This window comes from Falco biarmicus, chromosome 9 (genome assembly GCF_023638135.1).
Source record: "Falco biarmicus isolate bFalBia1 chromosome 9, bFalBia1.pri, whole genome shotgun sequence".
In the NCBI taxonomy this organism is placed as follows: Eukaryota; Metazoa; Chordata; class Aves; order Falconiformes; family Falconidae; genus Falco; species Falco biarmicus.
In genome coordinates, this window is record NC_079296.1 from 42,425,337 (window position 1) to 42,449,755 (window position 24,419).

Consider the following 24,419-nt stretch of genomic DNA (forward strand, 5'->3'; position numbering starts at 1 on the left):
CAGTGAATTTCTGAATTCAAGCCTGAAGATCTACTCAAGGCAAAGAGAGTATTTCTACATCCTCAGCCAGAAGATCCGCTTCTCTGATAAATAGTCACTCACAGAATGCACCCACGTGCTTGTACGGTGACTAGAGAGTGCACTAATAAATAGAAGAAATAGAAATTAAATAGAAGGAACAAAGATTGCAGATTACCATGAATGTATGCCTAAAGTAGTAATACTTTACTTAGTGTAATACTTACACTTAGGTGTGTTTGCTAATCTCTACCTATTTCTATTACAAGAATCCAAAGCCTGTGTGGTTAGGACTCTTTTACATGCCTAGTGGGTGTTGTTTTTTAATATAACTAAGTAAATATATGGGAAAATACACATTATTTAAATACATTATATTCTATAGAATATTTAATATGTGCATTATGTATATTGAACATGAAAACAGTACATTTGAAAACATAATACATTTTAAAGTACTTTCCATATACATATAAATATGTGAAAAATAATGTTCAAATATATGTAAGAAAATATGAAAGATGATATATAAATGCATCAAGCACATTATTAAAGAAAACCAATTCTGAAATTGTTCTGATTTATTACTCAATTTTGCCAGAAAGCATATTTACAAAACTTAAACAGATTTTTAAGACATAAAACTGTACAGAAATCATTAACTGGAAAGCCACACTTCTCACTGAAACTACTTAACTACAAGTGTTAATATGAAATTAGGAGTGTAACTGATGGAGGCTTTTGAAACTTACCATTACACACAGCAGGTAAAAAGAAAAGGGGGGGGGGGGAGGGGGGATGTGTGACAGAAGTTCATTTACATTTACACATTAAGAATTAATATTTGTATGCAATTACTCCTTTACCACTAAAACCCTTAATGAAGCCTCCCCAGATATTGGTATACTTGGGCCATTTAAGGCACAAAACTTAAAATATAGCACAAGTAAATAGTATGTCTTATGTAGTTCGGGGTTTTTTTCCCCTATCTGTTCAAATCCACTTTAAAAAGAAGGTGATGATCCCTATTTGACAGATGGGAATAGAAGAAACAGAAGCAAGACAAAGTAATTTCCTGAAGTTACACCTTCTGTCACAGCCTGGAACAGAAAGCGCTGATCTCTGTATCAGTGACCGCCCAGAAAACTATCCTTATGTGAGGATGAATAGGTACAGTCACCTTTTAAATGGAGGTTCAAAGATCAACCCTTGCTTATGCTTGTCCATAAGGATACGTTTGATCTTTGATACGTTTTAAAGAGAAGGTCAGTATCATTAAGCTCATTCTTACAACGTGGAAACTAAGGCACGCAGCATAGTAATGGCTTGCCAAGGTCCAAGGTCAGCCAGGAAGTGAGTGACAGAGCTGGGAACTGAAACCACGACACCTCCATCTAGTCACGCACCTATCACCTAAGCCAGGAAACACTTACCAAGGGCATGGAGCGCTGAAATAACACTTCAGATCAGTCATGTGTACCATGTTCAACCTTTAGGGTTTTTTTGGTTTGGTTTTTTTTTTTTCTTACATTCTGATTTTATTTTTCAGGGGTTTATATTTAGCATTTCTTCCTCCCAAAAAACCCATGCAAGAAGTTGGGACTTCCATATAACAAGACAGTGAATTCACAACAAAGTTTTACATTGCAAATGAAGTGCAAGTTTTAATTATTTGAAACCCATATACTACCATTATATATTACAATGTAATACATTATTCATCTTAATTGCAAGTATCTAATTTCCAATGTAATGCCAATCTTCTCATAAGCATGAAATATCATTTCCTTGATTAACAGTTTTAAAATATATATTTTATTAGGTTAACTGATGTCTACTCATCAATAACTCATTCAAATGTGCTGAATAACCTTGCTCATCTATACTTCTGCTTAGGTCTAACTGGCAGATAATATGGAAAGGAAGATCAATGACGGACAGAAGTGAACTGTTCCATACTAGAAGTTGCCTGTGTCTTTAATCATCAGTGCTGTCAAAGGCAATGTAACTAAGAAAATCTTTAATCATTATTAGTAAACTTGATGAGTAGAGAAAAAAAACTGAATTGTAACCAGCAGAACTTGAATGATGGTAACTATCAGTCATTACAGTTTCAAAGTAAAAGGCATTTTCCATGTATCATATATTACACCAAATTAAATGTGTCACCCAGTCAAATAAAGGACATTGATTCATTGATAGAAGCCCCAAAGACAAATAGTACATCTGAATGAATCCATCAGTCTTTACAATTATTTAAAACAGCGTCACAGTATTTCATAGAAGTTTGAATTTCTCTTTGGTTGATTAATCATGCTGTTCTGTTCTGTATTGTTGCCTACTTTGCTTCATCACCTTATGATTAAACAAGCTGCATACATACTTTATGCTTCCTTTCTTCAGTTTCTTGCTATTTTTAAAAAAGAAATGGCTTTCCCAGAGCTCACCAGTGGTGTCAGTTTGCAGGACAACACAGACAGAAAGCCATAGTGTTTCTATATTAAGTAAAGGAACTTGAACTCAAAATGATAAGGATTCTCAAAAGCCAAGGAGAGTAGTAAGAAGAATTTAAATTACGAAATTGTATTTAGCAAGATGATGAATAAAAAGGGATGTAATAAAAATACACTGAGCAACAAATGATGCAGAGAAAGGAGCCTTTAGGCTGTTACTTTGTTTGCCTCATAACACAGTAAAAACATTTTTCTTCCATGACATTAAGTAAACTATAATTTTATGACAGAAATCACTGAGATCAAGAATTCAGCAAGCTTTAAAAAATAACTGACACTAACATGGTCATAAAATATGTAGAATTTAGAAAACTAATGGTAATAAACATTTTGGAACTGGTTGCAAATCTTACGTTATAGGTCCTCTCTCAAAGAGTACCAGCAACCTCAGCACGTGGGTTTACCTCCTCCAGAGCTTTCATGGTTTCCTTCAGCCCATGTGGTGCTGGGCATTAACAGAGCTTGATTTCATATTTTGCACCTCCAAAATCTGGTGTGGCCAGGCCATTGTTACACTGCAATGATTTCAGAGCTGAAAGTGCCAATTCACCCAACCCCAGGACATCTGAGGACATCAGGAAGGGATGGCTGAGATCATAATGATTCACTTCTTGGGTCTTAGCAATTGCTGTACGCTCTCCAGGGAACGCAAGGGTAATTTCAGATACACAAGCAGCCTGCCACACTGAACGCCTCTCAGGAAGTAATTACTTTTGGTCAATACCAGCTTATGTGCAGCAGTCTGGTAAGTGTTTGCCTAAAAGCAGCACACCACTAAGAAGCGCTTACCTTGTTTGCTCATTTTCACGGAGGGGGCACGGCACCTGCCACACCATTGCTGGGAATTTGCCTTCTGAGGGAACCGAGACCACCAGCGTGGTGGACCACAAAGCGTGGAAGCAGTTAGTCATAAGAAGGAAAGTGTTAAGAGGAAAACTTTCATGGCCTCTAATTTGACCTCCTGTCTGAGGAATGACAACTTAGCCCTGGGTAACGAATGCAGCCTGACACAGCAAAAGGTGTGGAGTCTTGCCTTGGATTTGAGCTGATGTAGATATGAAGATACAGACCTGAGATCGGAGGATCAGAATTTCCTATGGCCTGGTAGAGGCAGATACCCCTCGGTCTTGAAATGTCCAGGGTCTTTCCAGACCAAAGGGAATCCAACCATGGATTACAGTTGAAGCAAATGTTTAGCTCTACCAGTTGTGAAAAAAATAAATGTTTAGTATGTGACCCAAGGGTAAGAAATGGTACAGTGCTTCCCTGAGCCTGCTGTCAGCCTGAAAGAGTAATGTGGCACTGGGAATTCCCCTGACACCTTTCTGGACATACATTTTTAGAATCTTCATCCTAGATGCATTGGTATCAGCACAGGAAAAACTCTGTTTATCATAGAAATTAGAAGCGTTACTTAAGCACATATACCACTCCAGAATAAGTGCTAGGAGTCCATCCATACGCACCGTCATAGTCATTATTTCTTTTCAACACGTGACAGAAAAAAAGGTCTTTGTGATGTTGCTCTGTTATACAAGGTCCCAGTGTCATCCTCTGCCCAAATTTCCCCTCTAAAATTTACTTGAATTTTATTCCAATGGCATTTATCTCTGATTGACAAACTGAGTGGATTTTAAATGCCATGGAGTCATCTCTAACCAATCTGCTAACTGATATATGACCTGGCTTGTGCTAGAATGTGCTAAAAAAGAATTCAACACAAGGTAGTCAAACTGAAGTAACTGAACTATAGTCTTCTGCTTTATTAATACAGAGCCCCATTTCACCTAATTTCTCTTGACCACATGGCTTTGCATTTCAAAACAAACCCATTGGTAGTTGATAGATCCAATAGGGATGCTGGTTGTAAACTAAGTCCTCTTGACTTAAGTCAACAATCCAGCTCCCTGATTTCTCAGAAGCAACTGTAAAAACAGTGCAGAGCCTGCAACATTCACTAACAAACAAGCTAAGCATCTGAATTGCACTTTATTGTTGAAAGAATATGAAATAATGATAGCACTGCTACAAATCAAACAAGTGATAGAAAGGCCTGAAAGACACTAAATGTTCAAATTGCAGGTGTGGGAGACAGCTGTATCTGTAAACGACTGTGCATCTACCTTTTTTCTATTGATCTGCTTCTCCCAAGACCTAATTGAGCTACCGCAGGCAGGCAGGACAACTAATGAGTCATGGAAGAAGCTGAAATAACAAGCCATAAGGTTAAATCAGAGACTTGTGTTGTTTAGTATAATGTAGCTATCAATTTTCTCATTAAGAAAAACACTCTGTGATAAAACGCTAAAGTAAAACAGTAAAATAAAATCTGTCAAATGCCTCCAGGACTCTGCATACACTGTGCAGGTAGCTCAATACAGACATGACAACTTGGTATTGGCTGGGGTTTTTGATATCTAATGGCAGAAAATATGATCTAAGTATGACTTAAGCAGAAATTAGTATCAACTTCAATTCTTATTATCATTTTTCTATGAGAGGCATGTTATTAAGTGGAGTTCCTAATGTTTTTAAATTGTCTATTTATCTCAAAACTAGCATTTGCATGGCTAAAATAATTTTTGATCCTATAAATAAGCATCAGCCAACCCATTTTGAGATCCAACCAGACAAATAAAACATGGAAATCTCTGTTATACCCTCTTAACATCTTATTCTAAAGCAAGAACTACGGAGAACTGCACAGTCAGGGAAACGAGGATGAACACTGGGATCACTTCAGAGAGGGTATCACCACAGACTAAACAAGGTAAAGCAAAAAACAAATTTCAGAGGAAAATAAAATAAAATAGTGCCTTTAGCAAAACCCATATATTTTATTGGACAGAACACTTTATTGGCTGCATTTATTGATTTCTCTATTAAAACTCTTAAAGATTTTCTTAAAACTGCAGTTGCATAGAAAAATCAAAGTACACTAAGGAAGTGCAAGCAGAGAGAGATGGGCTTGGAAGTCTCTAGGTTGGATAATGTAAAGAAAATTAAATCAAGAAAACAAATAATGAGGTCTCTAGACAAAGACCAAGGAAATGTAGAACCACCACAGACACGTAATAACCCACATACTCCCAGGTGAACCACACAGTAAAGCCATTACCTTTCTCAGCCAGTACTCCTCTTTTCCACCTTATCCCTTGCAATCCCAGACTTTGGCAAATATTAAGGTGGGCTTGTGCCATTTCAGTTCAATATGCAAGATGCCAGCGTTGAAGATGTCTGGAAATACGGCTTATTTGCTGACAGGAGGCATTTTACCCAAGCACACAGAGGCTTTATTTTAAATTGCATTTAAAATTGTATCATGGCTTTCTAACAATACCGATGAACTGTCTAAATGCACAGTAAAGTATTCAGATGTGAAGAGGGTAGTTACATATCCAACACATAAATCATGAGTCCAGCTGTAATTATATGTTCAACACATAAACATTATAGTCTATGCTTACAAATTCATACTATATACCTATACCCATACTATTTAACTACAATGAACTCGATACACATTAACATTCATTATATCCAGTTATGGCCAATACACAAAAATAGATGTTCACTTCTATGTACACATGTATCCAGACCTTGCTTATGAGTTCGAGATCATTCATTTGTAGCTTTAGCAATGTAGCTAGCGAACTAGATTTCTATTAGTAGTAATTTTGATAGCTCATTTCTCATTTGGTAATTTTAGAGGGAATTTACTATTTACCGGCAGAACTAGCAGCTAACTCAAACCCCTCTCACTAAAATATATTTAAAATTCATTATTTGTTCATAACTATGCAAATTAAATACAAACAGGATTCTTTCAAGGCAAACCAGAAGACTCCCAAAAAACAAATACAAGTCCCTGCATGCTCTCTCTAAACTTGGCATTTGCTTTTCATCGTAAGCATGCCTTCTTGATGCTTTTGGTTAAAAAAAAATAAATTATATATATATATATATGTAATAGCAGAACAATAGAACAAGCAACACTCAAATATATGGGACAAGCAGAGGCTAGGAAAAATCAAGATGTTTCTTGCACCCTTTCACTCTGTGACACACTTGTTCTTAGACATCAGTGCATGTTACCAAATATTCATTTTCTGTACTAGTGTTACTGTCTTCTACCCAAAACAAGTATCACAATTTTCAGGCTCAACATTTTAGGACTTTCATTGAGCTCTGAGGTCTTGAAGGTGGAATACATCCTTATTTAGGCAGTTAGCCTCCCATTTAATCCTGCTGGCCTCCTCAACAGAGATGAGACGTAATGCGAATATTAGCTTTATGCATCTGCAGACAGTGTTTCTTGATCCCAGAAAGCATTTTCCCCACTTCTAACAAAATCCTGTGACCCTGCAGCCTTTCTTGCTGCTCCTCAGCCCGCTTTCAACTTATTCTTTAAGCACCACAGAGCACTCTCAGCAGCACATTCTGAATTCTTATCTTTACTCTATATTTTTGCTTTTGCTACCATCCCATGAGGTCTGATTTTATCTTTGATGCACAGTCAAATTGTTTCAAGTATTTGCTCCCAAATGGTTTGGAAATGTGTCAGGAGAATAAGAGGAAAAACAGCTCCTTTCTTGCTCTCAGAAAAAGAAAAAAAGAAAAAAAAAAAAAAAAAGAGAGAGAAACAAAAAGAGCTGTTCTTGTTTTGAAGAAAAATTCAATAAATACACAACCAGAAGGCTCTTTACATAAATGTCTAAGCATTCCCTTTGACTAGACTTGTAATTTGAGAAGGAAAAGATGAAGAAAGCCTTCACCTGTAGCTCAGTCTATAGAGATCTTGTTTTGCCATTGAACAACAGCAATGCACTCAGAAAAGGGAGCGATGGAGAGCACTTCAAAAGCCTAATAAAGACCAGGTGGAAAAGTGGCAATTTCCACTTTCCATAGATACACTGAGAAATTCACTGCCGTTCTACATCTTGTTTAGCCTAACTGGGGAACTTAACATTAGGAGCCTGGTGATGTGCTGTGGTGGAGGTTATTTTCTGAACATGCATGCACTGCGCCAAAGACTGAGCAGGGACACAACCGTACAGGAAGGTATCAATTTTATCACAAGGTTTGGAAATCTCTCATGTTGCTTATTTAAAAGAGGGAAGACAGGTGGCTTTCTGTTTGGTTTTGTTTTCAAATAGGCGCCCCCATTCATTTTCATCCTTCAAACCACACCTTGCAAAAGAATTTAACTGTAAAATTGAGCAAACAGGCAACAGAAGAAATTATCATTGTCTAGCCAGCACCAGGTCACCATTTTCACTCAACAGAATGAAATAATAAGGATTTCAAATAATGATGTGTTTATATGTATGTGTATACACATCAACACTACTTCATGTAGTACATACCACTACTGCAACACAAATGATGGAAATACCACAATATGTCTCTAATGAAGAATGTTGTTATGAACAACTCAGTATATCAATTGAGATTTTCTTTCCAGAAGCCATTTCCACCATCATCAACATGTCAAAGCCTGTGGTTGCATCGGTCAAGAACACATCCTACTTAAGGGTCAGCCGTGGAAGCAAATTATTTGAAGCAATCAAGTGAAAGCAAGAGTTCATACCTTTTGTAAGAGCTTCTTAAATGAAGGCAAAGAATATTACAGCACAGAGCAGGAAAATTGTACCCAGTAGTAATGTGGCTGACCCACATCGACATTTAAAAGCTTTTTCTATGCAAAATGAATCTGAAGTCTGTGATCATTCAATATGGAACAGCAACAATCAAAAGGATTGTCCTTAAAACAATATATGACAGGATTTCATTGTACATTGCATAGGTACAGGGCAGGGGCAGAGAATCTAACATTACTCATCTCAGATCCACAGATTAAGTTCTATTGTGTCAAAAGTGTAAAATATCCTTAATTTAAATTTCTTAATTCCAACAGGTTTATTCATTTGGGTTTATGCCATTATAATCTGGCTCAAAATTCAGAGAAAGAACAATGGAAGCTTGTCCAGACTTTCACAGAAAATCTGCAACTGGTTTTGCCTGTTAAACAATTACTGTGAAATACTGATAGTTTGTGTTACTTTTTATATTCACATTAAATGGCTTTTGAGGCTGATTAGTAAAAACAGAGTGGAAACATCTCATCCTTCTCAGGAGCTAGTCATTGCTTGTAGTCAAGAAAGAACAAGAGATTATTCTTTGAATAAACGACAAAGTTAATGTATTTGTAAATAAAAACTTAATTCTGACCTGAAACATCACCCATTCTAGGATCTTGCCACAAGGGAGGAAAAGGAATCACGTATTTCTCCTCCAGCATTATATAATCTCAAAAGGTTAAGTGCAGAATTGCAGAGGTAGCTGAGCTCGCACGCAAACTCAGCTGAACCCAGGATTCTCACCAAAAATATTTCTAGCATTGAAACAGGGGAGTTTTACAGAGGCAGTGTATGCAGGGAGCATCAAGAGGAAAGCAAGGTCAAGCTCAAATGAGAGGACTGGCACCAAATCTCTGGCTACCTTTGCTGCCAGAATTCTGTATGAATAGACTCAACCTTTCCAGAAGTCATCCTGCCAATAAATAGCAGCAGGAAATGCATAAAACCAGCCATTTTGATATAGTTCTCTTGCACATAAGAGGACTTCATGTACTCTTGTCAAAAGCAACAAAGAGCTGGAGAGAGTTTGCATGGGGTTTTCTTCAATAACATTTTGACATTCTTTAGAAGGTTCAGCTGATGAGCGGAAATGTCACTACTTGAACGAGGGCAAGACAAACGCAGCACGCTGCCATTCCATTTTCTCTTTCTTGTCTCACATACAGATGATGTCAGTTTGCCCAGTTTTTTAAAAGACAAACCCTATTCCTTGTTCATTCTTGCACACGACCAAGTGAAAATAACACAAGATTGAGGGAAAATGCGCACAACAGATAGGTAGGTTCAGGAGAAGGGCAGTGCTCCAGAATCATTAATTGTCCTCCTAATGTTAACACACCATATGGAAATGGGTCATTTGTGACAACTGAAGAACTTGTTGATTAACACATTCGCACAGTATTCTCAAACACTCATTATATGGATAGGTCAAATCCAAGACATTGACATGACTTGCCCAGTCATCTAAACTATTCATCCACTTAGCTTCTCTTGTTCTTATTGTAGAGGAATGAAGCTGGGTTAATTAATATTGATAGCATACAGCTGTGGGCTGGCTTCAGGGGCAGTGGGTTGGCTGATGTAGATAAGGTGCAGGTGTGGCTGGTTCTGTTAAGTGGTTGGGCAGCCAACGGAGAGAGAGCAGACAAGGAAGAGAGAGGAGGAAGAAGCAAGAGAGAAGACAGAGAGCGTGCCCTGGATGAGGAGAGACTAGGAGAAGGCAGCAGAGGGACTGGCATGAAGAGTATGTTGGTATGAGATGGTAAAAGACCTTGTTGCAGCCGGTTAGTTTGGAGAGTGCTGCGACACTTATTACTTTGCTCTCTGGTGCCTTATGAGCGTTACTGGATTTTATCCTCACATTTTTCCCTGTGATAGGAAGGAGTTATCCCTGAAATATCCATATAGTTATATCTACTGCAAATAGACTCTCCATCTCCCTAGTCTTAATCTAGAACATAAGGATCTGTTTGAAGACTGCTTATATTAACAAGTAAATCATGAGCATTAACAAAAGCAGTGTGATGCATACTATAATTTCCCACACTGCATTGTCTTTATCTTTATTACAACACAGCTGAAAAATTGCTGCTGCATTCTTATTCTTTTACATTAATTTAATTGTTTTAGAAACTTTAGTACCAAAGCACTTTTCTAACTCGCGCCTTTCTCCTGTTTGGTTGGTTGGTTGTGGGATTTTTCTGTTATTACAAATCCCCATTGCTATTTTTCCTGATCCTTCCACAAGCAAGTGACAGTGATAAACAATGAAATCCAGAGTCCTTGGAAAGCTGCTGCATCTTGGCTGGAACACTTTGCTGAAGTAACGGTAATTCCAGTAAACAAACAGGCAGATTCATTTGCAAATCAATATCAATGACCTGAGTGGGAAATTGGGGGGTGCCATTATGCCCTAGAGCAGCCAGCCCACTTAGCCTTTTGATTTAACTATTTACCCACGGCCACCAACAGTGTTCATAGCTCCAGTTATGAGGTAAAACAGATGGCACCTAAGGGTTCACTTTTAATTAAGGCAGTGAACATGAAAGCTTCAGTAGTTTGGGAAGATTTTATATATATATAATATATATATATAAAATTTTTGATCAAGGTGAAAATAATTTACTTCAGCTTTATACATAAGCAAAGCACCTTGATATGGCAGTTGTTTGACTGGGTCATTACCTCCCTGTAAAAATTCATATGTACTCTTAATTCTAATTTTAGATTAGCAATTGCAAGAGTGCAAACATATCTCATTAAGTGCCTATGTAGTTCATTTGAACATCAGCACCACTATTATTACTGTTAGGATCTCTTAAACTCATAATCTATTTATCACAACGGGAAATATTTGAAAGGGGAGCAAAATAAAGAGAACAAGAGAAAGGCATAAATTCTCTGGCTAGAAAAGCTGAATTTCATTTTTCAAAGTAGCAAAAACCAGAACAGAAATAAAGATTATGTACACTATGTTGTGGGACCATCAATGTGACTGTTATATGCCTGACATATAAGGCAGCTGCTACCAGCAATTCTAGCTGTCCGGTGTAGCTGCGTTGATATAAAAAAATCTAATTGTTTTTATAGAGCTTGTGACTCCCTTTCACATTCTTATTAACCACTAAAATGGAAGTATCCAACCAGGCCTGTCTTCTGCAAGCACACCAGGAGGACAAGCCTCCAAAATGGCAAAAGCAACTCTTCAGCCTCAGGTTATTCACAAATTTGTTGATGCTTTGCCACTTCCACTCAGTGACTTCATGCAGGTTTGTTTTCCTTTTCAACAGGGATTGCATTGTTCCACAGATCTCATTTAGAAATCATGAATAACAGTTTCTGCACAAGTCACCATTAAACTATGGAGTGTTTTGGGACCAATGCCTGGCTGACTTTACCGCCCGTAGCGAAGCACTCCTTACGTTTCCCAGGAGGCCTCCGCACTTTGCAAGGATGCCAGCACTGGGGCAGCTTTTCGCTGCTTACCCTCGTATTCAGGCTTTGACCTTTTTTCATTTTACTCTTTGTGTCTTCACTGTTCACGGAAAATTCAGTGCCAATGAGCCTAAGAGAGGTGGGTTTTCTACACAGTCTCTGTTCCATTTGGTCAGCGTTGCAAGTCCCCTGCATGAAATAATATCCAATTCCAACAGGCTTTTAAAGATAGAATTCTCCACCTAGTTTACACTGAAAGATGTTGACACTATTTGCAAATATCAGTAGAGCACACTGGAAAAGTGAACGTCCTCAATGAGCTGAAACAGAACAGCTCTGAGGAACTCACACTTTTTGGTTCATTTCTGCTCCAGTATCTCCATTTTCCTTTCCCTGCTGCACAGAACACAAACATTTACTCTCTGTTCTTCCGTATTTCCATGCAAGCAAATTCCTTCTTAAGTGACTGACCTGGGTCTAGTGTATTATGCAAGGGTTTTTTTCCTTTGGAAAGTTGGAAGCAAAATATGAATTATATATCAAGACCAATCACTCAAGGTGCTTTCCTAAAGAGTGTCCTTGGAATCCAGTTGCTATTTGCACACACATTAATAAAGTGCAAAGCTTTTAAATCTGATTGCTTCAAGTTGAATGGATGGGTCAGTGCCAAACAAATTGATCTCAATCACAAAGCATCATCTACAGCAAACTATAACTTCATTACAATGAAAGAGCTCAATTCAATAAATAAAATACAGATTTTTAAAGGTTATCTGAGCAGCTCTTTAAATGCTCTGTAGGACCATACGTGCAAGCCAGATTATTTATCTGAAACTGAAACCAACACACACTGTTCAAAGACAGTTTAAATAGTTGACACAGTGCGTATGGGTTAAAGGCTGTATGTCTGACAGAAGGATCACTGGACTGACAGGACTATCAGTTCTATCAAATTAAATGACTAAGGGTCAATGGTGGCAAAGTCATACGTGGCAGTATCAAATGAAAAGGTGACTTTTTGGGCAAGTTCTTGGTTTGACATTTAGAAATTCAGTGCCCAGTTCAGGTTAACTCCATAAATTGCCAATTTTCTCTGTACCCCCATGCCCCAGCCAGAAAAAAGGGGAGTGATAATCCTTTATCCCCACGTTTTATGTTCTGTAGGGATAATCATTAGGTACCTGCCTCAACAGAAAGAGATCAACTTTGAAAAGAAATTCTTGAAAAAAATGTTATGAAAATGTATCTTAACAAAACCCTGAACAAGTAGCAAACAAAAACAATGACAAAACCAGCAAATCCATGTACAGAAAGAAACCTGATTATATTTCCTTCTGTGAAAATTTCAGCATGAAGACTTCTCCAGTAAAGAGGCATTACTAAAAACTAAAACTCTACCAGAAATTGTTCTTATGACACAGAGTTTATGTCCTGCCCCACAGAAGACGTTGTCAGAGATGATTTTATTCTCTTAGCACTCACATTGCAAAGGAAATGATCCGAAAACCTGGGAAACTGCCTCCTTTCTCAGTAAGGTTAATATGAAAGAATTTGATACATTGCTATTTCCTTCATTCAAACAAACAACCAAGAAAAACAGGGAGCAACATCTCTACTGTCAGCTGATACACAGCATTCCAACAGCTGGAGAACAGCACACTAAGCAAACTGCATATCTGATAAGAACTGCAAAGACAAATAGGGCCAACTTCTAATTTGTCACTCTGGAGACCACACATTGCTCATCCCAAAAGATGATGCAAGGTCCAGCCACAACAAAGTGCTGCCACTGCCAGCCTGTCTCCTCATTCCAGACATGCAACGCATTCTAGTCCCTGCTACCTTTGAAGAGATCTTCCACACAGGTGCCATTGTAAGAATTAGAAGAACACCTTATTTACCTTCCTTATATACCTTTAAAGTAGTTTCTTCATCTGTTTCTCTTTCCGGGGGCCAGAAAGCATTTTAGGTCCCTCCTGCTCTCACACCCTTCATGGTTCTATACCTATGACAACCCCACTTTCCTCCCCTCTACCTGCAGACCCTTTAAAACACAGTTCACATGCACTGCCTTGAACCTCCTCTGCTGGTCTCCATCTGAGTTCTCTTCATTCTGGTTTCTACCTTCTGCGCTTAACTGAAACTGCTCCTACTGACATTCACTTTTCTTAGCCAAACTCTCAAATTGTTACTGTCTTCCCTTTGATGCTTTTAATACAGCTGATCCTATTTCTTCTGTTTATCAAACCTCCTTTTCCCAGCACTTCTCTCCTGGGTTTCCTATGCCACTCCTTTAGCACAGCCTCTCCAGGGGATACTTTCTGTGATGTTCTTCAAGACTCCAGAGAACAGTCCCACACTTACTTACTTTGTAATCACCTCTCTGTAAGTTAACTTCATCCAGTGAGCAAACTAGCAAAAAATGCACTGCCATTCACATACTGATGAGTCCTGATCTACTTCTCTGTGACACATTTTTCAAATTCTGTTCAGTCTAAATTGCTAGCCTGTTTTCTGGATATCCTCATAAGTTTCACACAGACAACAATGATTCCTCAACCCTCTCCCTTCAGCTAAAGGAAATACTTTTTCTCAGTCAAAATGGACAGCCAGAACACCAGACCTCACAATTTGAACTACAATCCAAGCGTCATCTTTGACTCTTTTTCAAAGCCTCTCATCCAAGGCAAGCCAAAAATCCACAGATTCATTAGACATAACCTTTCTAATAAACAGTTCTTTTTACCCATCTGTAATGCTAAAATTCCTTTCCCAGCTCAGATGACATTACTTATCGATTACTACAAAGTTCATCTTTCTGACCTTAAGAATTGCAAGCTGCTCTCATATCTCACTAAAATTTCTGCTACAAAGAGGATCTCTAACCTCTTGCTTTGATCATTTCACCCATCTCTTCATATTGCTTCAATAGCTCCCTTGTTATCTATCATATCAAAGATATGCTAACTGTCTTCCTTTCCAACAGCATATACTTCCCACCACCGCCAGTCTTCCAGGTTACCTCTAATTCATCACCAAGATTCTGGCCTTGATTTCAACCTTCTTCACCTACTGCTATTTATTAAAAAAAAAAATCCACAAGTATCTTAAAAATCCCTGTGGTTTGTTTTTTGTTTTTTTTTTTCTTCAAAATGCTGTTTTCTAAGATCCTGGTATGAAGACGTATTTCTGTCATTGAACAACACCCATCATCACTCCCTTTTATTCCCCAGATATCTCTTTTTGTCATCTCTTGACCACTGTAAATTCTTTGGAGACACATACTCATACAGCATCTAGTAAAACAACATCCCAATTCATAATAAGACATTCAGGTATAACACGCATAGTAGTTATAATAGCACCAGCAGTACTAACAGTAGCGCTAGGAAAAATAATTATTAGCATAGGACTGTACTCTTTTTCTGAAACAACTCTTAAACCTTTTCTAATTTTTAAGGTATTTGCCACCCTCCAAGGTGCAAAGGTAAATGAACTGACACATCATGCTTTATGCTGATGATATGCTATATTTGTTTGACACAGAACACTCTTTGCCTGAGGAAAAAACAATCTTATTGCAGTTACCACACTGTCTCAAGTTATAAGCTTAAATTTAATCAGATCTAACTGCTTGTTCTTGATGAACAAGGTTCTAAAACGTTTCTTCCCTTACATTTCCAGAGAGCTCTCATGAGCCTCTATTTTTGGTATTTGTTCTAGGAGCTCTACACTGAATTGTGAAAAAATGGGCATAACATTGTATCCTACACACTGGGCAACACTGCATCAACAACACTAACCCTTGCACCTACACTGTGCATTGCCTACCCAACAGAGAAATAATTTTAAGAGAAACAGAGCATACAGTCCTAGGGCACCTTGCTTGGGGTTAATCTTCTCAAGCCAAGGTAAATCTTACCCAAGCTTTTCTCTCACACACAGACAGCATTATACTGTATACTGCAAGCAATTAGTGAAGGCTTAAATAATTTTCCAAATTAGTTTGAAACTAAAAATAAGTCTTGGGTAAATATCATTTTATTTCACCTACTAAAAGTGATTAAAAACCTCCTGTGAAAAGATGCAAAGCAGGTGCAAATTATTATTAGCAATTATTACTCATCTCTTCTAAGGATAAATGGCTGCCTTCTGTAACCTCTGAAACAACTAATGAAATGAGTCAGTGATTTTCTGAATCCAGAACACCAGGTCTAGAAGTGCATTTTAGGGGAGAGATGACTGACTGACTGACTGTGCTTAGAGACACTTGCAGATGTGTCCATGGAAAAAAGTCAACCTGCAGTACACACTGGTGCTGAAGGTTCATAAATTGAATATATATTAATTGCAGTACGTATTTTATAATCTTCAAAAACAAGCTGCCCTAGCACAGTAAACTGAACAGTTCACAGAATTTATATGAAAAAGTAAAACTGGAAGATGGAAAATAGCTTTTGTATGGTCATGACTTTTTTCCCCTGATTTTTATAAGGCAAATGCATTTTCTATGCGCTTGCACTGCTTCTGCTAGTGTCTTACAACAGGTAAGCACTGGTATAGTGATGAAATGGAAATGCAGGACCATATTTTAAAATTACTCATCTGTAATTAATTAGTAATCTCTTCTTTCTGGTGAATTATACCTAAATTGCAGAAAATTATCCTTGCTGGGAATGACAAAGTCATCTGCAGATTTGCAGGATTTTAGAGAAACATTTTGCGTGTACTTATGTATTATCATGACCACAGGTATGTCAGAGTATTTGGTGTAACTTTCCACTATATTAAAAAAATACATCTATAAAATCTTTATCTTTAAATTGCATGGTATTCCAGGAGTCAGTTGAATAACCTGAAATAAAATAGTTTGGAAAAAACAGCCACAAAGCTGGAAGTGAGCTTAGGTTTTGATAGCCTTGGTCTGGGTTTTTTAGGGCTAACTATAGAGTTGCCCTGTCTCAGCTCTTGCAAAAGCCGGCACCGGGTGCTATTTGAGACAGCACTAAAGAAAGCGAACTGCATGTGGCCCAATCCTAGACTTCTGTGTTTTCAAGTCACTAATAGCTCCTCTTCCTTCCAAAAAAAGCCCCATAAATACAGCCCTGCCTGACAGCTAGAACCCCCCAGTCTGGAGGTTAAATCTGTGGAGGGAGCTGTGTCTGGAACTGACAGTCTTAACGTGGGGCTACCCTGGATGGAGAGTCGAAGAACAGTGACACAGCGCTGCAGTAACCCCAGCTCCTGTTTCCAGGACGTGAACGTCGGTCTCCACATCCCATCGCCTTCCACTGTACAGAGCTGGCAGCTTTTTCAGGGCTCCCCATAGGAGCAGGCTTGCCTTGCACCATGCTGTTCAGCTCCCATTACAGTGGGACAGAGGAAAGAAAAAAAATATAACAGATGAGAAAATTAACAAAAAGAACAAAATGGAAAGAAAATGAATGGCTGAAAAATAACAAATGAATGAAAATTAATGATGCTCACAAGACAATTAGAATTTAATTTAAAATATTTCAACAATTTTGTCAGCTAGATATTTGGCATAGTTTCCTTTAGACCCGATATCCTTGCTTGTGGACAGGAGCAAAACATGAGCCATGTTTTAGCAACTGAACACCTGGAATGAAGCAAGGACCTAGAAGTATGCTGAGGATTAAGCATCTGGAGCAAGAGGAATGCCCAGCTCCTGTACATACAGATTTAATGACATTTAAAAATAAATGATCTCTTATGCATATATGCCCAGTCATCAGATTCCAAATATGAGCTGAAAAATCTAGTTCCTTCAGATCAGACATATTATTACTGACACTTGGGGACTTAGTAATACTGCTAGTAAAGCAGTTTCTAGACTCATAAGGACTTTGTGTAACTCTTGCCAATGTATTCAGTCTCCATAATTTTTTTCTCAATCGACGCACAAAGCCTCACAAAACTGCTATCAGTTATTGTTAGAGATGAATAACATTGGATTCAATCTTCATGTTTCTCATAATTTCAACATTCAGGTTCACAATCTGATGCCATATTATTAGTGGAGTTAAAAAAAAAATTAAGATTATTGTCACTTAAACATACTCGCAGTAGTAAACGGAATGTCATTGACATGAAATGTATAATTACATTACATGAAATGTATAATGACATTCATATTTAATTAATAAAGTCATGTATTCACCAAATTATGATTTTTTCCCCCTTTTCACATTGGCTACAAAACTGTAACGACATATGTACGTGATTGTTCCAAACATATTCTCACAGTAATCCCATAGCTCGGAACAATCACAGTGAAATAAAATACAGCTGGGTTTGTGGTTTTGGGTTTTGCCCAGTGGAAGGAAACCTGCTTCTAAGCTAATTTATGCTAAAATGGGAGGCTTTGTTTTAAGAGTTTAATGAGGTTTGCTTGGATTTAAATCATAGTTATTATTCTTATTAAGCACAAAATCTCTTACTGTATTGCAAATATCAACAATACCAGACTTTAGCTTGGACAAAGAAATAGAAAATCCGAGGTAAATTTAGAAAAAATAAGGTGGGTATAATTTAACTTGAAATATTGAAAGAAGAATGTATTATTTCTACAGTTCTGTTACCAGCACTCACAAATCATTACCAGTTCTTTAACCAAAGAAATTGCCTTCTAAAAAAAGAAAAGGCACAATATTTTTTTCCCCAAATTGTTCAGCAATATTTCAAGATCTTTATATACTCTATATAGAACAGAGATAGGGACTGATAGGCCGAACACTGGCAACATAATGATATGTACACCAATATGAAATGCCAAGTGCCAGAAAATTAGTATTAAACATTTTTCCTGTTAAATTCTGAAAAGTAAAGGTCTCTGCTTCCTCTGAAAAACCATTTCATACAATTGCTTGTGGGTGCAGACTGTTCAAGATGCCATAAATATTTCCTGCAGCTCCAGTCAAGTAATAGCATGTCATCAGCTGCACAAGGGAAAGAGAAGTCCGAAGCATTGGTCACAAGTGCCAACTGGGAGCGCTCTGGGAGTAAGGTACTCAGCATCCTCAAGAACCAGGCATGAAGGAAGCCCAGAAATCAGCATGAAATGATCCCAAAAGCATAAACCAAAAGCAGAATACCTGTTTGGTTTTGGTTTGGCTTTGGGGTTTTGTGGAGTTTTTTGTTGTTCTTTTCAAGAACCAGTCAGAACATTTGATATGAACTATGGTAAAAGAGAAACAGAGCGCAGTCTTGTTTTCCAGTGAGGACACAGGTGACTACATAAACAGGGCAAACATAATTTACAACTGTTTAATAAACTCAGAATTATTCTGGAAGTTTATAGCTTCAGCTCAAATAGGAATTGCAGAGATTCAGATAAGCCTGCTGCAATAAGACAAGGTTTTAGCATTAATTTTTAATGCAATTAATCTGCTCTCTTTTAGTATTAAATGGGTGTTTTTAAAACTTGTTTGCTGTATTAGGCATGCAAAGAGTTCTGCTTTCAGCTGGTATGCTGCAGGGATATGCATATATACCAGCAACCCTATTGCAGTAAGCTTACACGCAAGACAGACTCACAAGTAATGGTATCATTTTCAAAGATGCACCTAAATGGAAACATTTTTCACTTCAGCGAAGCTGCCAAAAATCAAGTAACACTGCTACAGGTTTTGTAAAACCAAGAATTCCTTCTCTTTGCAAATCAATAACCCCATGCAACTGTGCTACAGCCTCCATTATACTGGTTTTCAAAGGTAACGGTACTAAGTAGAATGACTGAAGTCTATAGAGCAACTGATACTGCCTCCAGTTTTAAAGCAGCATCTTATTAAAATATGTATCCAAAACAAACCGTATGTGTTCTGTGAAGAAGAAAAAACACAATCCCTCCACAGCTGACAGTTATTGCACACTACAACAGGAAACTTGAGAAACACTGACTTCCTCCCCTTCAAACACGTTGTATACAAAATGTACAAAGTCTGAATTTATTCACACAACAAATGCTTCCTGATACATCTTCAGAAGGACCCCTGGGTTATCTAGAACGTCCTTCAAACTAGTTCAGGAAGGACTACTAGTTTAAGGTACCCGAGTGTTTTATCTAGTGAAGTCTTGAACATCCTGAAGAATGATGCCTCGCTGACCCCTCTCGCCGAGCGCTCACACTGTCTGACTGACCTCCCTGTTGTAAAGCATTCCCTGTTTAGCTTCAGGTCATTGCTTCCTGTTAGACCACCCATGATCACCTTAAATAATTCCTCCTCCTCCTCTTATGTTTCTTCTCAAGTATTTGTCAGTTTTATTTCCTTAGGCAGGCTGTATATAGAACATTCCTCAGACCTGTCTTCATAGGTCATGCTCTACTATTCTTTTATCATTTTTGTCACCTCTCTGAGCCATTTTCCATGTATTCATGTCACTATGTAGTATAGAGCCCTTCATGATAGAAGTAATCCATACAAATATACCTCTACTTGCAACCAAAAAAAGCGTATTCATTGGTAAGTGGAAAAGGCAGGTGAAATCTGTCTGTCACAAAGAGAAAGCCTTTTGAGTCTCAGATGCTATGTCCGAGCCAAAGAGACTAACATGAATAATATCTTTTATATTTTATATTTATGTTTAATAAAACTCCTCCCCATTCCCAAATTACTAGTTTTTCTTCTTTTCTTTCCATATATTGTCTTGCAAGGAGATAACATAGTCTTCCAAAAAGAAAATAATTTTTGCTGTTACATGCCATACCTGTTACAATTGAGACTGGGTTTGCATACGAACTGAACAATGGCACCAGGCCAAATATATCAGGGCAGTTTGCAGGTGAAGGAGTGAACATTTTTCTCAAAATGATTAAGGAAGGACACTCTTTAGATTAGGTTTGCTTTAATCCCAAAGTGACCTTTTAATGCAAAACCTAGCATAGTTAACGTTTTATAAATGCATTTACCTTCTGTTTCCTGAATAACGGTTGACTCCATGTTTATACCCACACCATTGAAAAGGTACTTTTTTCCTCTCTCCCTTTCTCTATTCTTACAGTCAAAGCAGTTTTATAGCAGAATAATAGACCCTGAAAACTTATGAAATGTCAGTAATTTCTGCTGCAGTAAGACAGAACCAGGCATTGAGGATGTTAAGCCAGTAAAGTGAAAATGATGCCTAAACAAAAATTAAAGAAATAATCCTAAAATAACATTCTTCTACGATTTAGAAAATTTTTCATGTATGAGATGTCAAAGCCTCCTAACTCTGTGCATCCAAAATCAAATGAGAACTCTCTGTCCCACCCAAGAGATAAGTGAGGCTGAAATCTGAATCCATATTTTTAACAGGAAAAATGTATCATTTGCAATATCTAAACAGGCAAAATAACTCTTCTACCAGCTTCCAATGGCTCATATCTATGACTTGTGCTAAGAAAAATGTGTAAAAACCATTCATATCAGCGTTCATAAACCAGACACTCTCCAAGATAGTCTCTTTTTTTTGTTCTGCATTCCACAGGAGGGTTTGTGCGCAACACCTGGTTTTTGTGAAGAGATGTTATTAGCCAATAGACTTTAATAAGTTCTAGCTGAAGTTTTTCAGACACTTTCCCCCTGCTACACAACACCAACTCCACTCAGCAAAACTGAAAATCTTAAGAAACCTCTTTTTAACATGGACTTTTAAATTTCCAGAAATTTATGAAAACAAAGCTTTAAATCCAATTTCTTCTCTTTATTCTTAAGTTATTTGTAACTTGAGTTAAAATAGAAAAGATGAAAATATAGCCAAAATTTAAAATTAAAGCATTTGAATTTTCTTCTCACTTTCCTACTTACATTTTTGCAGACACCTACATTTTTTCCCCAAAAAATTAATAAGGGAAATTTTTTCAAAACCTCAAATAACTTCCAAGGTGACCAAAAGCACTTACTGCTGCACATCGTGAATGATGTATTTCTATAAATTATGTAAGAATACATATTTCATTTAAGCTGAAAGTTGTTATTCTAGACTGTCTGAAATTGTGCTGTAGGGAATTAGTTGCCTTTATTGACTGAGATACTGAGGAATCATCGTTAACTTAACTCTCCACAAAACGTAAGCCCAGCCTCCTCTAGCAAAGGATTCTTCCCTACGAGCACCTCTCATCTCAAGCCTTTTGAGAGTTCTTTTCTAAGGTTTAAATTTTCTTTTATAAAGCTTTTCTGAATCAATCAAGATTCAATATGGGAAGATTGCCAAATAAATTACTTTCCATTTCTGCCCACAGTTAAACTCCTGCAGGGATCCGGAAATATATCAGGATCATTAGCCTTAATGCCTGTAATACACACTGCTTTAAGGCGAAGTGAGTAGTAAAACAGTTTAATACATTAGCCCCTACACTCGAGAGACCTGCAGGGTCCTGACAGTGCACGCATGTAACTTTTACAAATATTTCTGGAGTCTCGTGCATTAAGGATGGACAGACATTCTACCCAGCTTAGGTCTGAATAAAACATATATGTTGATTTCTTCTTTTAATACCCGGTTTGGATACTTTCTTATGACTCAGCGGAAAACTAAGCAATGCCTTATTTTTGCTGGAGGCCTGTTATGAAGCAAATAAAACCACTGACTGAGTTGCATATAACTTACTATGCTTTGATGGCAAGTACTCCCTTATTCCTCTGCTGAAAATCTCTGTGTATGCACAAACACAAGTAGAACTTGTCCCTGTGCTTAGTCTTTCCCAAGCTACCCATCTGCTTCATTTACTTATGACAAAATTTACCCTATTATTTTAAAAATCACCAATGAACATAAGTTTGGAAAATTTACTTATGCTGATATAAAAACCCCAACTTAATAAGCTAATTTGTCTTTTTATTTCTTCTCCCCACCCCCACTCCCCCACCCTTTAACAGGCTTTGATGCAGCAAAGCTGATAAATGGAAACAGGTCGCATCCATAATTTAATTTCTTGATTCAGTCTTATCCCTGGTTACTTAAAAAGTTAAAAATAACCACACTTCATTGCCAAATTGTTACCTAAGGACTACACGTAAACTTATACTGAGGATCCAACTCTCATTCTCAACTCTGACACAGAAAGCACTGTAAAATAATTCAATATTAAAAAAAAGCTGGATAAAACTAATTAATGCCAAAAATTTGCCCACAGTGCAACATCAATTACAAGTTTGCCAAACATCTATGTCCCTGTCCTAATTAGCCTCGTTGATTTCAAGAAACCATTAACAAAAAAAAGACAAACATAAAATTCCCACTTCATACTGGATGAAAACCTCTGTGATTCAGCTTTCAAACATCAATAACATGCCCTTTAAAAATAAATTTAGAGATTTCCGCAATAAAGACACAGGCACATTATGTTTCACTCCTGATTTTCTGGTCACTTATTGACAGTGGTTGAAATCCAGGTCAAAAGCATCAGTATGGAAGACAACAAGAAAAGAAGAATTGCCCCACAGAACTCCATATTATATTGAAAGTGCCCATCTGCCCCGTTTGCATTAACCACGACATACACGTTACACGAAGTACCTAAGGCTTCAATTCTCTGGCACTAGAGTCTGACAATCTTATTTGACATTGAACCACCAGCTCTGTCAAATTCTACCACTTCAGAAAACACAGCAAAGTATCACAAAAGTCATCATACATGTTCCTGAAATATTGATAATAAGAACTACTGTGCACTGACCTCATTAATAAAAGTCTGGGCTCCCCGTGGGCTTAGGAGTAAGATAGCCCTTCGCAACGTGTCCCGATAGCGGTTCAGTTCTTCTGTTTTCATGGTAGTGAAAAGGTTGGCAAAGACTCTGCTGATGTTCCTGTCCACTTTTTGTAATGATACGTCAAGTCCCAGTCTTGAGGCCTGATCGAGAAATCCCTGCAGTCCGCGTATATCTGTAACACAGGAGGAGAAAAAAAAAAAAAAAAAAAGAAAGAAAAAAAAAAAAAAAGAACCGCTGCATCAACCTTCGCCAGTTAGGCAAGCATCACTAATTAGGTGGAAAAAGGCTTTTTAAACTTTTTTTCCTGCAGTGCTGTCAGAAGGAGAGTATTCCACACAGCCATCTTCCACAGCTCCCCTTCATAGCCAACGCCAACAGGAAAACTCCATCAATTACCTTTCCCCAGAGGCCTCTGAATGACTCTCGGGAAATGCCAGTGCACGCGGTTCGGTGGCTGTGCACACCTTCCCAGGAGCTCAAGACCACAGGGCTTAACTCTGCCCAAACAGAAAGGCAGTCCCACCCCAGCAACATCCCAGTTCAACTGCAGAAATCCAGGAACAGATGAACAAGCATGGGGATAAATCACTCACCCCTAAACTTCTCTCCTTCTACCACAACCTGTCTTACATAATAAGATCATGCTTGCTTTTTCAAGAAAAAAAATTACAATACCCAGAATATATACGTCCCTCCTTTTGACTACTTCCCCCCGCCCCCTTCCTCTCCTATAAATAACCAACCCAACCAGAGGTTTACCATTAACCTGAACCTATGGAACAGTATACAAAGCCCCAGACTATTAGAATATGTTATGGTGTAAAAAAATTGGTTTTCAACCGAGTAAATAACGCAAACAAGCCCCTTCAAAACCAATTCCTTTGAGCTCTGCCCCTCACCTTCAGGCTAATTGAAAAAACACATTCGCCTACCCACATTTGTTAGGACATTAACATGGAGGAACACACATTTCGTATTATGTTTATCCTGAAATCTACTTGTTCAAACTGTACTCTAGAATCTCAGTATTTTTCTACCATAAATGTCTGAGTTTTTATTTGGTAGTGAAATTTAGAGCAAGAAAAAGGTCAAAGCTTATACTG

At 37.7% G+C, this 24,419-nt stretch overlaps 1 protein-coding gene across 1 annotated transcript in view; it reads right to left on the reverse strand.

Moving 5' to 3' along the window:
* Positions 1-24,419, reverse strand: part of GRID1 (glutamate ionotropic receptor delta type subunit 1) — a 544,815-nt gene that overhangs the window by 215,290 nt on the left and 305,106 nt on the right. Inside the window, exon 4 of the mRNA XM_056350722.1 lies at positions 23,283-23,488. Coding sequence (XP_056206697.1) covers positions 23,283-23,488 — 206 coding nt within the window. The remainder of the gene's footprint in view (positions 1-23,282; positions 23,489-24,419) is intronic.